This window comes from Callionymus lyra, chromosome 12 (genome assembly GCF_982586985.1).
Source record: "Callionymus lyra chromosome 12, fCalLyr1.hap1.1, whole genome shotgun sequence".
NCBI lineage: Eukaryota > Metazoa > Chordata > Actinopteri > Syngnathiformes > Callionymidae > Callionymus > Callionymus lyra.
The window spans coordinates 6,969,270-6,984,220 of NC_141829.1; the positions used below are offsets into that span (position 1 = coordinate 6,969,270).

The window sequence follows — 14,951 nt, forward strand, 5'->3', positions numbered from 1 at the left end:
TGACTCTGGTGTTGTAGCTTTATTACTTAAATTTAAAACTTTATTCCATTATAAAATCTCATGGAAAAAAATAAACATTTATTTTACACATGTTTTTTAATATGAAATTCCAATTATTAATATATAGCATTAGCTTTAAAAAGGGTTGATTTCTACATGTAATTAATATTTGCTAAGTTTAGATAATTTTCGACGGATTCTATCAATAGTATAGGTAGGAAAATGTTCTGGAAAAGAGCGCCCCCTAGGATGTTTTCCACCAGCCGCCACCGTAGTAAATTAAAATGGATTAAATAAAAAAATATAATAGATTTATTTTATTATTATTAAATCATTTAAAACATATAATAATCAACATTTATATGAACTAATTATTTAATTCAATGATTAAAAAAAGAAATTAGACTTAAATTAATTCATTAATTCATTAATTAATTAAACTTTTCTTTTGTTTCTCCTCCAGGCCTGCATGTTGGTTTTCTACCCGGATTTCGACAGCGACCCAAAGGCGGAGGGGGACGAGGTGGTCCTGCTGCTGGACACGTCCGAGTCCATGCGAGGCGAGTCGCTGGTCAACGCCAGGAGACTCGCGCTGCACGTCATCAAGACCCTCCACAGCCGAGTCAGAGTCAACGTGGTGGTCTTCGGCACGGGTCAGTGGTCTTAACGTGTCGTTCCTGCAGGAAGCAACTGTCGTAGTGTTTCAAATATGGTTAAGAACATGTTTATATTCAACGTTCATTTGTTTTATTATTTTTCGAAATTAATCTTTTTTTTTACTCATAGAGTTTGATAGCCTTATTCTAATAATGTAAAAAAAATAATGCATCTAAATTCAATATTTTTTAATTTGTAGCCTTTTAAATTCAATATACACATGTTGTTTCAATATATATTCTTATTCTAATAATGTTAAAAAAATATACATCTAAATTTAGTATTATCTTATTTGTAGCCTTTTAAATTCAATATAACAATGATAATATAATATTGCCAACATTAATGATTGTTTTTACAAATAGAGTTTGATATTCTTATTCTAATAATGTTAACAATTAATACATATAAATTCAATATTTTTTTTAATTTGTAGCCTTTTAAATTCAATATAAAAATGATAATATAATATAACCAACACTAATGATTATTTTTAAAAATAGAGTTTGATATTCTTATTCTAATAACGTAAAAAATAATACTTTTAAATTCAATATTTTTTATTTTTAGCCTTTTAAATTCAATATAAAAATGATAATATAATATAACCAACACTAATGATTATTTTTAAAAATAGAATTTGATATTCTTATTCTTATAACGTAAAAAAAATTACATCTAAATTCAATATTTTTTTATTTGTAGCCTTTTAAATTCAATATAAAAATGATAAAATAATATTACCAACACTAACTATTGTTTTTACTAATAGAGTTTGATATTCTTATTCTAATAATTAAAAATAATGCATCTAAATTCAATATTTTTTTCAATTTGTAGCCTTTAAAAATTCAATGTAAAAATGTTAATATAATATTGCAAACATTAATGATTGTTTTTACACATATAGTTTGATATTCTTATTTTAGTAATTAAAAATAATACTCACTCGCCTGATTGGTTGAAAGGGTGATCAAGTAGCTTGTTATTCTTTTGGAGTTATCTGGTCATTTAAAAGACTATGAATTAATGTTGGATTTAAAAACTTTTATTTTTTAATGTTTGCAGAATATGTAATAACAAGATACAGATTGTTGACCTTAATTATCCTCAAAACTGTACAACAATTCAACCATTCTGATACTAAGATACTTATAATTCATCAATTAAAAATTAAAAACGTGTAAAGTTGTAAAAGTGGGAGGTTTTAAGTCGTACAAAATAAATAAAGAGAAAGAGACATTATCATATAGATGAATAGATCCATTTAAACTGTAGTTATTAGTACTAAAAGAGGAGAAAAATATGTTTTATAAAGTAATGTATTCATCATCTGAAGGCACGACCACCTTCATCGCACCCGCGGCACTATTTGTTCCTTTGGTCTCGACAAGAACCAAACCGTCGAGGATACATTCCAGCCGTCAGTTTTATCCACAACGTAAAACCGTGAAGCAGGGAATCCTGGGAAACGCTCTCCTGACGACTGCGATGTTTCTCCCCGTCAGATCACTCTCAAGCTTTCCTGGCAGCGCGGCCGCTCGCCGAAGCTCGGGAGGAGGTTGAGAGATTCATCAAGGTGAGTTATGACATGAAGACGCTCCTCACTGTTAGTGTATCACCACTCCAGTTGTCAGGAGGCCTACAGGGGCGAGTGAATCCTACCATCGCTGGGTTAGATTCCTCAACATTGAGGGTTTTAATTATGTTGAGTGGTTTGCTTCAAAAATGTTGAAATTTAATTTCCTCTTAAATAAAACCTAAGTAGAGGTTTCATGATACAGTGGCTTCATTCTCACAGGATACCAGATGGTACTCTCTAGTGTGTACAGTTTGTAGTACTAATTCAAGTGATGGGTTGATGAGTATAGACTCACTACAATATTGTGACAGAATCGTCAATTGTCGTGTGTCAGTCATGTGGTCATTGATTGTTCAGGTAGAAGAAGAAGAATAAATACACAACTTAATGAACACATTTTTTATACATCAATATTTTGATTTGCCTCATTGAAACAGTTGTGTTTGCATGATTGTTTGTTTTAGTGTGTGATGAGCAGACTTGTGTGTGTTTTTGTGCAGGCATTTGGGTTTTTACGTGTATGATTTTATGTGTGCGTGCATGTGTGTTTGTATTCAGTTGTGTACAGGCGTGTGTTTTTTTTTTGTTTCTGTTGGTGTGTAGAGTCTGTGGACATGTCTGTTTGTGTGTAGCCTCTGTGTGTATGTGTGCATGTCCATTTGTGTAGGCGGGCGAGTGTGTTTTTAAGCGGGTTTGATTTTGTGTGCGTGTGTGAGTGTGTGTGAGTGTTTTTGTTAATGATTGCATGTGTGTGTGTGTTCAGGCAGGTGTGTGTGTTTTTGTTTGTGTGTTCAGGTGTGTGTGTGTGTGTGGGGGGGGGTGTGTGCGCAAGTGTGTGTGAGTGTTTTTGTTAATGATTGCATGTGTGTGTGTGTTCAGGCAGGTGTGTTCAGGTGTGTGTGTGTGTGTGCGTGTGCGCAAGTGTGTGTGTGTGTGAGTGTTTTTGTTAATGATTGCGTGTGTGTGTGTTCAGGCAGGTGTGTGTGTTTTTGTTTGTGTGTTCAGTTGTGTGTGTGCGTGTGCGCAAGTGTGTGTGTGTGTGAGTGTTTTTGTTAATGATTGCATGTGTGTGTGTTCAGGCAGGTGTGTGTGTTTTTGTTTGTGTGTTCAGTTGTGTGTGTGTGTGCGTGCGTGTGCGCAAGTGTGTGTGTGTGTGAGTGTTTTTGTTAATGATTGCGTGTGTGTGTTTTCAGGCAGGTGTGTGTGTTTTTGTTTGTGTGTTCAGTTGTGTGTGTGTGTGTGTGCGTGTGCGCAAGTGTGTGTGTGTGAGTGTTTTTGTTAATGATTGCATGTGTGTGTGTTCAGGCAGGTGTGTGTGTTTTTGTTTGTGTGTTCAGTTGTGTGTGTGTGTGCGTGCGTGTGCGCAAGTGTGTGTGTGTGTGAGTGTTTTTGTTAATGATTGCGTGTGTGTGTTTTCAGGCAGGTGTGTGTGTTTTTGTTTTTGTGTTCAGTTGTGTGTGTGTGTGTGTGTGTGTGCGTGCGTGTGCGCAAGTGTGTGAGTGTTTTTGTTAATGATTGCGTGTGTGTGTTTTCAGGCAGGTGTGTGTGTTTTTGTTTGTGTGTTCAGTTGTGTGTGTGTTTGTGTTCAGGAAGGTGTCAGTGTGATCTTGTGTGTGTTCAGGTGCGTGTCTTTTTGTTCGTGTGCGAGTGCATGTGTGTTTTTAACTGTGTGTGTGCTTGGGGTTGTGTGTTTTCAGGTGTGTGTGTTTTTGTCTATGTTTGTGTGTCTTTGCTCTATCATTTGATCTGCCACAGTGAAAATTACAAATAAATAAATATAATATGTTTGTTTTTTTTTTATTTTCACAGGATACCAGATGGTACTCTCTATTTAATACAGTTTGTAGTACTTAAGTGATGGGTTGATGAGGTTTCATGATACAGTGTCTTCATTTTCACTCCTGTGTTGTTCTCAGTATTATCTTGATCTTTAAAGTATATACTTTTTTGAGTATTGTTTTGATTGTTAAAGCGCTTTGTGACCCTGGTCTGGAAAAGCGCTATATAAATAAATATTACTTACTTACTTACTTACTTCTTCTGTATAAACGTTAGAGAACAAAGTCTAGTGATGGGTGGACGAGGTTTCATGATACAGTGGACGAGGTTTCATGATACAGTGTCTTACTTTTCAGAGCTCAGTAGATGGTGCGCTCACTTCAGAAACTATGTGAGGTTTCCTTACAGTACAGAGTGTAATTTAGTAGTTTTTAACGACACTGTATCGTGAAACCTCATCAGCTGTTTCAGATGAGTCAGTAAAGGTGTGTTTAGTCAAGATATCCCCCTGGCAACGCAACTATATAATCGATGATGCTGTACTTATATAGTGTGTTTCAGGATCCTCATATATTTAGAAAAATATCTAAACATTTTTCTAGTAGAAATACATTTGCTTTACCGTTCCCCTAAATAAACAATGTTTTTCTCTCACATGTGCCTCCAGCTCGCGCCACCATCAGGAGGCCTCACGGACTTGTGGCGTCCACTGCGGCTCCTGAACCTTCTTCCTCCGTCACGCGGCTCCAGGAACCTCCTGCTGCTGTCGGACGGACACGTCCAGAGCGGGATGATGACGCTGCAGGAGCTCAGAGAAAACTCTCACCACAGTCGCTTCTTCACCTGCGGCCTCAGGTAACACCTTTGTTTTTATCAGTGTTTTCTTATTCACGGCTCAGTAGGAGGTCTCAGGTTAAGAATGACTTTAAGTTTCATAAAACGAGATCGTAGCTTAATGAGACTGTCATATCGGGTGGATGACGTTTAAAGGAAGTTCATCTTTATTTTCAGATCTGACCGACTCGTCTTCTTTTATGTTTATGTTTCATGTGTTTTCTCTTCCTCCAGCACAACAGCTAATCGCCACATGTTGCGCGCTCTGGCCCAGGCAGGAGGCGGAGCTTACGAATACTTTGATACCAAGACCAAACATACCTGGAAGCAGAAGGTGAGGCTCTCCTCCGTCTTCACGCTCCCACAAGAGGCCGTGGTATTTCCACCTGAGGCTCCGTAGTAATACTATGTGAGGCTTTGTAGTATTACTACCCATGCTGGCGTAGTTTTATCCCCTGAGGCTCCCTAGTACTACTACACCAGGCTCCCTAATATTTCTTTGGATGGCTCCGTAGTATTGCTCCGTAAGGTGCCTTAGCATTTCTCCAAAAAGAGTAATGCTCTGCCAATTGCCATAGTAATACTACGTGAGTTGCTATAATATTACTCTCTGAGGTGCCAGAGTATTACGCCACCAGGTTCCGTAGTGTTACTCCACAATGCTCCGTAGTATTACTCCACGATGCTCTGTAGTATTACTCCACGAGGCTCTGTAGTATTACTCCACGAGGCTCTGTAGTATTACTCCATGAGGTTCCTTAGTATAACTCCACAATGCTCCGTAGTATTACTCCACGAGGCTCCGTAGTATTACTCCGCGAGGCTCTGTAGTATTACTCCACGAGGCTCTGTAGTACTACTCCAGCAGGCTCTGTAGTACTACTCCATTAGGCTCCATAGTACTACTCCAATGGGCTCCATAATACTACTCCAGTAGGCTCCGTAGTACTACTTCAGTAAGACTCGTAGTACTACACCAGTAGGCTCCATAGAACTACTTCAGTAGGCTCCGTAGTACTATTCCAGTAGGCTCCGTAGTAACACTCCAGTAGGCTCCGTTGAACTACTCCAGTAGGCTCCGTAGTAGTACTCCAGTTGGCTCCGTAGAACTACTCCAGTAGGCTCCGTAGTAGTACTCCAGTAGGCTCCGTAGAACTACTCCAGTTGGCTCCGTAGAACTACTTCAGTAGGCTCCGTAGTACTACTCCAGTAGGCTCCGTAGAACTACTTCAGTAGGCTCCGTAGTACTACTCCAGTAGGCTCCGTAGTACCACTCCAGTAGGCTCCGTAGAACTACTCCAGTTGGCTCCGTAGAACTACTTCAGTAGGCTCCGTAGAACTACTTCAGTAGGCTCCGTAGTACTACTCCAGTAGGCTCCGTAGTAGTACTCCAGTAGGCTCCGTAGAACTACTCCAGTTGGCTCCGTAGAACTACTTCAGTACGCTCCTGGTACTACTCCAGTGGGTTCCTGGTACTACTCCAGTAGGGCTCCTGGTACTACTCCAGTAGGGCTCCTGGTACTACTCCAGTAGGCTCCTGGTACTACTCCAGTAGGGCTCCTGGTACTACTCCAGTAGGGCTCCTGGTACTACTCCAGTACGCTCCTGGTACTACTCCAGTAGGCTCCTGGTACTACTCCAGTAGGGCTCCTGGTACTACTCCAGTAGGCTCCTGGTACTACTCCAGTAGGGCTCCTGGTACTACTCCAGTAGGGCTCCTGGTACTACTCCAGTAGGGCTCCTGGTACTACTCCAGTAGGCTCCTGGTACTACTCCAGTAGGGCTCCTGGTACTACTCCAGTACGCTCCTGGTACTACTCCAGTAGGCTCCTTAGTACTACTCCAGTACACTCCTGGTACTACTCCAGTAGGCTCCGTAGTACTACACCAGTATGCTCCTGGTACTACTCCAGTAGGGCTCCTGGTACTACTCCAGTAGGCTCCTTAGTACTACTCCAGTACACTCCTGGTACTACTCCAGTAGGCTCCGTAGTACTACACCAGTATGCTCCTGGTACTACTCCAGTAGGGCTCCTGGTACTACTCCAGTAGGCTCCTGGTACTACTCCAGTAGGGCTCCTGGTACTACTCCAGTACACTCGTGGTACTACTCCAGTAGGCTCCGTAGTACTACACCAGTATGCTCCTGGTACTACTCCAGTAGGCTCTGTAGTACTACTCCATGTGTTATCAACCAGAAACGTGTGTTCTCCAGGTGTCCTCGCAGGTGCAGCGGATGTCGTCTCCAGGCTGCAGCTCCGTGTCCGTCAAGTGGCAACAGTTCAACCCAGTAGCGCCCTCTCCTGTTCAAGCCCCGAAACGCCTGCAATCTCTGTTCAACAACAGCCACACCCTCGTCTTCGGCTTCGTGCCGCACTGTACACAGGTATAGACAATATTGTGGCAGAATGTATGTATTTATTCTACTCGCTCGTGAGTCAGTCACACCCTGACCTGGTCATTGATTGTTCAGGTAGAAGAAGAAAAATAATAAATTACTTAATGAACGTTTTTAATACATCAATATTTCGATTTGCCTCATTGAAACAGTTGTGTTTACATGATTGTTTGTTTAAGTGTGTGAAGGGCAGACTTATGTGTGTTTTTGTGCAGGCATTTGGTTTTTATGTGTATGATTGTATGTGTGAGGGGGGTGTGCGTGCATGTGTGTTTGTATTCAGTTGTGTACTGGCGTGTGTGTTTTTTCATTTGTTTCTGTTGGTGTGTAGAGTCTGTGGACATGTGTGTTTGTGTATATTCTCTGTGTGTATGTGTGCATGTCCATTTGTGTAGGTGGGCGTGTGTGTGTCTGTGCACTGTGTGTGTGTGCGCAAGTGTGTGTGAGTGTTTTCATTAATGATTGCAGGTGTCTGTGTGTTCTTGTTTGTGTGTTCAGTTGTGTGTGTGCAGGCAGGCATGTGTGTGTGTTCAGTTGTGTGTGTGCAGGCAGGCATGTGTGTGTGTTCGGTTGTGTATGTGCAGGCAGACGTGTGTGTGTGTTCAGTTGTGTATGTGCAGGCAGGCATGTGTGTGTGTTCGGTTTTGTATGTGCAGGCAGACGTGTGTGTGTGTTCAGTTGTGTATGTGCAGGCAGGCATGTGTGTGTGTTCGGTTGTGTATGTGCAGGCAGGCATGTGTGTGTGTTCGGTTGTGTATGTGCATGCAGACGTGTGTGTGTGTGTTCAGTTGTGTATGTGCAGGCAGGCATGTGTGTGTGTTCGGTTGTGTATGTGCAGGCAGACGTGTGTGTGTGTTCAGTTGTGTGTGTGCAGGCAGGCATGTGTGTGTGTTCAGTTGTGTATGTGCAGGCAGGCATGTGTGTGTGTTCAGTTGTATATGTGCAGGCAGGCATGTGTGTGTGTTCGGTTGTGTATGTGCAGGCAGACCTGTGTGTGTGTTCAGTTGTGTATGTGCAGGTAGGCATGTGTGTGTGTTCGGTTGTGTATGTGCAGGCAGACGTGTGTGTGTTTGTGTTCAGGCAGGTGTCGGTGTGATCTTGTGTGTGTTCAGGTGCGTGTCTATTTATTTGCATGCGAGTGTGTGTGTTTTTAATTGTGTGTGTGTGTGGTGGGGGTTGTGTGTTTTTTTGTGTGTCTTTGCTCTACCATTTGATCTGCCACAGTGAAAATTAAAAAGACATTTCAAATACAATATAATATGATATTGTTTTTCAAATTTTACATGAGAAAATTTCAAAAAGTTTCAAACGTAGCCATAAGCCTGGTTCTCTCGCTACAGGCCACTCTAGTCGCAGACCTGAGCGGTCAAGAGTTGAACACCATGGTGTCGACCAGTGAACTACAGAAGACTAAGGGCACGGTGAGGAGATTAAAAAAACATCCTTTGATTCGACGTCGAACTACATCCATCTTCTTTTCTTCCAGTTTCTCCACAAGCTCACCGCGAGAGCCGTCATCAGGGACTACGAAGATGGAAGTCTGGACTTCGCTGAACCTTATCGAGAGGTGACGTGACCTTTTCCGTCGGCCTTCAAAATATCCTGACATCGACGTGTTGCTTCACAGCTGGAGAAGTCCGAGTTGAAGTCCTACATCATTGAACTGAGCAGAGAGTTCTCCATCTTGTCGCAGTTGACCAGCTTCGTGGCCATCGAAGAGAGGGTTGTTCGCCTCCTGCTCTCGTTCTTTCAGCTGCAGGAAGACTAACGGTCCCTGTTTTTAGGACCAGGACGGATCTGAAAGGGGCTTCACAGACGTGGAGCGCTTGCTTGCAGAGGAAGATGTTGACATCTTGTCATACATGAGGTGGGAGACGGAAGACGAGACGTCCAGCGACCATGGCGTCCATCTTTATTCGGGTTCTGAGGTCAGTCTTCCTTTATGTCTTATTATTCAGAGGTCAGTCTTCCTTTATGTGTTATTATTCAGAGGTCAGTCTCATTTATGTGTTATTATTAAGAAGTCAGTCTTCCTTTACGTCTTATTTTTAAGAAGTCAGTCTTCCTTTACGTCTTATTAATCAGAGGTCAGTCTCCCTTTATGTCTTATTATTAAGAAGTCAGTCTTCCTTTACGTCTTATTATTCACAGGTCGGTCTTCCTTTATGTCTTATTATTCAGAGGTCTGTCTCCCTTTATGTGTTATTATTCAGAGGTCAGTCTCCCTTTATGTCTTATTATTAGGAGGTCAGTCTTCCTTTACGTCTTATTAATCAGAGGTCAGTCTCCCTTTTTGTCTTATTATTAAGAAGTCAGTCTTCCTTTACGTCTTATTATTCACAGGTCAGTCTTCCTTTATGTCTTATTATTCAGAGGTCAGTCTCCCTTTATGTCTTATTATTCAGAGGTCAGTCTCCCTATATGTCTTATTATTCAGAGGTCAGTCTCCCTTTATGTCTTAATATTCAGAGGTCTGTCTCCCTTTATGTGTTATTATTCAGAGGTCAGTCTCCCTTTATGTCTTATTATAAGGAGGTCAGGCTTCCTTTACTTCTTATTATTCAGAGGTCAGTCTCCCTTTATGTTTTATTATTCAGAGGTCAGTCTCCCTATATGTCTTATTATTCGGAGGTCAGTCTCCCTTTATGTCTTATTATTCAGAGGTCAGTCTCCCTATATGTCTTATTATTCGGAGGTCAGTCTCCCTATATGTCTTATTATTCAGAGTTCAGCCTTCATTTATGTCTTATTATTAAGAAGTCAGTCTTCCTTTATGTCTTATTAATCAGAGGTCAGTCTCCCTTTATGTCTTATTATTCAGAGTTTAGTCTCACTAAAAAAGAAAGTATTACAAATAATTACAATGTATACTAAATAAATAAACTTTTCCCAGGCGGGTTCTACAAAGACTGCCATGTTATCAACCTACGAGGAAGAAGAAGAAATAGACGTGAGCGAAGCAGTGAGTCTCACTTCATGTCTTCACAGTTAAAGAAACATCGACTGAGCATGAGCTGTTTTTCATTTAATCGTTAAAAACTTTGTTTTAGATCTCAGCTCCTGTCTTCGATGATGTCGTCTTGAAATGTCAGGCTTTAGACCAGGTAATGCTTATTTATATGGATATTAAAGTCATGTTTAATACTAGAACATTTGAATTTCCAGAAGGAAATGCATTTTAAATGCTGTGTCTGTGAACTGAAATGCTTGAAAGTATTTTAGTTTAAAAATGTGTGGAAACAGTTGAAATGATGGAATAAAGAAAAAAGACAGATGTTGAAATGTTGAAATAAGTTGAAAAAGGTTGAGAAGAAGAAAAAAAAAGAAGAAAAGGAAAGATGTATAAAAGTAGTTGTAGAATTAGTAGCACAAGTTTTAGAAGAAGTAGAAGAAGTAGTAGTGGGAGTAAAATAAGTAGTAGAAGAATTAGTAGTAAAATTATAAATAGTAAAAGCAGTAGTAGAATCGGTAATAAAAGTAGAACTATAAGTAGTGGCAGAATTATAAGTACAAGTAGTAGAAGTTGTAGAAGTAGTAGTGGGAGTAGAAGGAGTAGTAGAATAATTAGTAGTATAAGTATAATTAGTAAAAGCAGTAGAGTAGAAGACTAACGGTCCCTGTTTTTAGGACCAGGACGGATCTGAAAGGGGCTTCACAGACGTGGAGCGCTTGCTTCCAGAGGAAGATGTTGACGTCGGGTCATGCATGAGGTGGGAGACGGAAGACGAGACGTCCAGCGACCATGGCGTCCATCTTTATTCGGGTTCTGAGGTCAGTCTTCCTTTATGTGTTATTATTCAGAGGTCAGTCTTCCTTTATGTGTTATTATTCAGAGGTCAGTCTCATTTATGTCTTATTATTAAGAGGTCAGTCTCCCTTTACGTCTTATTATTCACAGGTCAGTCTTCCTTTATGTCTTATTATTCACAGGTCAGTCTCCCTTTGTGTCTTATTATTCAGAGTTCAGCCTTCATTTATGTCTTATTATTCAGAGGTCAGTCTCCCTTTTTGTCTTATTATTAAGAAGTCAGTCTTCATTTATGTCTTATTAGTCAGAGGTCAGTCTCCCTTTGTGTCTTATTATTCAGAGTTCAGCCTTCATTTGTGTCTTATTATTCAGAGGTCAGTCTCCCTTTTTGTCTTATTATTAAGAAGTCAGTCTTCATTTACGTCTTATTATTCAGAGCTCAGTCTCCCTTTATGTCTTATTATTCAGAGGTCAGTCTCCCTTTATGTGTTATTATTCAGAGGTCAGTCTCCCTTTATGTCTTATTATTCAGAACTCAGTCTCCCTTTATGTCTTATTATTAAGAAGTCAGTCTTCCTTTACGTCTTATTATTCAGAGGTCAGTATCCCTTTATGTCTTATTATTAAGAAGTCAGCCTTCCTTTACTTCTTATTATTCAGATTTCAGTCTTCCTTTATCTGTTATTATTCAGAGGTCTGTCTCCCTTTATGTCTTATTATTCAGAACTCAGTCTCCCTTTATGTCTTATTATTAAGAAGTCAGTCTTCCTTTACGTCTTATTATTCAGAGGTCAGTATCCCTTTATGTCTTATTATTAAGAAGTCAGTCTTCCTTTACTTCCTATTATTCAGATTTCAGTCTTCCTTTATCTGTTATTATTCAGAGGTCAGTCCCCCTTTGTGTCTTATTATTCAGAGGTCAGTCTCCCTATATGTCTTATTATTCAGAGGTCAGTCTCCCTTTATGTCTTAATATTCAGAGGTCTGTCTCCCTTTATGTGTTATTATTCAGAGGTCAGTCTCCCTTTATGTCTTATTATTCAGAGGTCAGTCTCCCTATATGTCTTATTATTCAGAGGTCAGTCTCCCTTTATGTCTTATTATTCAGAGGTCAGTCTCCCTTTATGTCTTATTATTCAGAGGTCAGTCTCCCTATATGTCTTATTATTCAGAGGTCAGTCTCCCTATATGTCTTATTATTCGGAGGTCAGTCTCCCTTTATGTCTTATTATTCAGAGGTCAGTCTCCCTATATGTCTTATTATTCGGAGGTCAGTCTCCCTTTATGTCTTATTATTCAGAGGTCAGTCTCCCTATATGTCTTATTATTCAGAGGTCAGTCTCCCTTTATGTCTTAATATTCAGAGGTCTGTCTCCCTTTATGTGTTATTATTAAGAAGTCAGTCTTCCTTTACGTCTTATTATTCACAGGTCAGTCTTCCTTTATGTCTTATTATTCAGAGGTCAGTCTCCCTTTATGTCTTATTATTAAGAAGTCAGTCTTCCTTTACGTCTTATTATTCACAGGTCAGTCTTCCTTTATGTCTTATTATTCAGAGGTCAGTCTCCCTTTATGTCTTATTATTCAGAGGTCAGTCTCCCTATATGTCTTATTATTCAGAGGTCAGTCTCCCTTTATGTCTTAATATTCAGAGGTCTGTCTCCCTTTATGTGTTATTATTCAGAGGTCAGTCTCCCTTTATGTCTTATTATTCAGAGGTCAGTCTCCCTATATGTCTTATTATTCAGAGGTCAGTCTCCCTTTATGTCTTATTATTCAGAGGTCAGTCTCCCTTTATGTCTTATTATTCAGAGGTCAGTCTCCCTATATGTCTTATTATTCAGAGGTCAGTCTCCCTATATGTCTTATTATTCGGAGGTCAGTCTCCCTTTATGTCTTATTATTCAGAGGTCAGTCTCCCTATATGTCTTATTATTCGGAGGTCAGTCTCCCTTTATGTCTTATTATTCAGAGGTCAGTCTCCCTATATGTCTTATTATTCAGAGGTCAGTCTCCCTTTATGTCTTATTATTCAGAGGTCAGTCTCCCTATATGTCTTATTATTCAGAGGTCAGTCTCCCTATATGTCTTATTATTCAGAGGTCAGTCTCCCTATATGTCTTATTATTCAGAGTTCAGCCTTCATTTATGTCTTATTATTAAGAAGTCAGTCTTCCTTTATGTCTTATTAATCAGAGGTCAGTCTCCCTTTATGTCTTATTATTCAGAGTTTAGTCTCACTAAAAAAGAAAGTATTACAAATAATTACAATGTATACTAAATAAATAAACTTTTCCCAGGCGGGTTCTACAAAGACTGCCATGTTATCAACCTACGAGGAAGAAGAAGAAATAGACGTGAGCGAAGCAGTGAGTCTCACTTCATGTCTTCACAGTTAAAGAAACATCGACTGAGCATGAGCTGTTTTTCATTTAATCGTTAAAAACTTTGTTTTAGATCTCAGCTCCTGTCTTCGATGATGTCGTCTTGAAATGTCAGGCTTTAGACCAGGTAATGCTTATTCGTATGGATATTAAAGTCATGTTTAATACTAGAACATTTGAATTTCCAGAAGGAAATGCAGTTTAAATGCTGAGTATGTGAACTGAAATGCTTGAAAGTATTTTAATTTTAAACGTGTGGAAACAGTTGAAATGATGGAATAAAGAAAAAAGACTGATGTTGAAATGTTGAAATAAGTTGAAAAAGGTTGAGAAGAAGAAAAAAAAGAAAAGGAAAGATGTATAAAAGCAGTTGTAGAATTAGTAGCACAAGTTTTAGAAGAAGTAGTAGTGGGAGTAAAATAAGTAGTAGAAGAATTAGTAGTAAAAGTTTAATTAGTAAAAGCAGTAGTAGAATTAGTAATAAAAGTAGAACTATAAGTAGTAGCAGAATTACAAGTACAAGTAGTAGAAGTCGTAGAAGGAGTAGAAGGAGTAGTAGAATAATTAGTAGTATAAGTATAATTAGTAAAAGCAGTAGTAGAATTAGTAGTAAAAGAAGAAGTAGTAGCAGAATTAGAAGTACAAGTAGTAGAAGAAGAAGTAGTAGAAGTAGTAGTGGGAGTAGAAGAATTAGTAGTAAAAAAGGAAGTAATAGTATAATTAGTAGTACAAGTAGTAGAAGTTGTAGAAGTAGTAGCAGGAGTAGAAGAAGTAGTAAAATAATTAGTAGTATAAGTATAATTAGTAAAAGCATTAGTAGAATTAGTAGTAAAAGTAGAGTATAAGTAGTAGCAGAATATCTAGTAGTAGTAGTCGTGGGAGAAGAAGAATTAGAAGTAAAAATGGAAGTAATAGTATAATTAGTAGTAGAGGTATAATTAGTAAATGCAGTAGTAGGCTTAGTAGTAGTAAGTAGACAAAAGTTGAGTGAAGTTTCTATGTGTGAGAAGATGAAAGTACCTGAAGGTCAAAGTGGAATGAGTTTAAACATGGGTTCAAAGGGAACAAAGGGTAGAAAAAGAGGAAGAGAAGAAAGAGTTGAAGAGATAAAAGAAAGATAGAACATAAACCCTCAGCCTTCACACAATTCATGTTGTTCTGCAGTCACTGTCCTCATTCCCAATAAAGACTGCCAAGAAGATGAAGAAGAAGAGTAGACTGTCATACGAGCCCACGAGTCCAGGATTCTCAGGTAGACTTTCTCACCTGCACCTCTCACATGTGTGTGCGAGCGTTAACCTGCAGGTGTGCGTTTGTGCGTGTCAGAGTGTGTGTTTGTGCTTGTTTATGTGTTTGTTTTTTGTGCGTGCAGCAGGTGGTGTATTTGTATGTGTATAAATGTTTGGATGTTGGCGCCTGTGTGCGTGTTTTTACCTGTGGTTGTTTGAGTGTGTGTGTGTGTGTAAAATCAAACATGTTACAAGTGTGTTCTTGTGTTTGTCGTGTTTGTGGTTGGGCAGGTTAATGTGTTCTTGTGTTTTTGCAGGTGTGTGTGTGTGTGTGTGTGTG

At 39.2% G+C, this 14,951-nt stretch overlaps 1 protein-coding gene across 5 annotated transcripts in view; it reads left to right on the forward strand.

The window, feature by feature from the left end:
* Positions 1-14,951, forward strand: part of parp4 (poly (ADP-ribose) polymerase family, member 4) — a 65,757-nt gene that overhangs the window by 25,409 nt on the left and 25,397 nt on the right. For all 5 annotated transcript variants that reach the window (XM_087804483.1, XM_087804481.1, XM_087804482.1 and 2 more), the window contains exons 22-36: positions 464-653; positions 2,166-2,236; positions 4,686-4,873; positions 5,087-5,186; positions 7,068-7,238; positions 8,591-8,671; positions 8,737-8,817; positions 8,878-8,973; positions 9,035-9,178; positions 10,144-10,212; positions 10,301-10,354; positions 10,878-11,021; positions 13,299-13,367; positions 13,456-13,509; positions 14,547-14,634. In XM_087804483.1, coding sequence (XP_087660609.1) covers positions 464-653; positions 2,166-2,236; positions 4,686-4,873; positions 5,087-5,186; positions 7,068-7,238; positions 8,591-8,671; positions 8,737-8,817; positions 8,878-8,973; positions 9,035-9,178; positions 10,144-10,212; positions 10,301-10,354; positions 10,878-11,021; positions 13,299-13,367; positions 13,456-13,509; positions 14,547-14,634 — 1,600 coding nt within the window. The remainder of the gene's footprint in view (positions 1-463; positions 654-2,165; positions 2,237-4,685; positions 4,874-5,086; positions 5,187-7,067; positions 7,239-8,590; positions 8,672-8,736; positions 8,818-8,877; positions 8,974-9,034; positions 9,179-10,143; positions 10,213-10,300; positions 10,355-10,877; positions 11,022-13,298; positions 13,368-13,455; positions 13,510-14,546; positions 14,635-14,951) is intronic.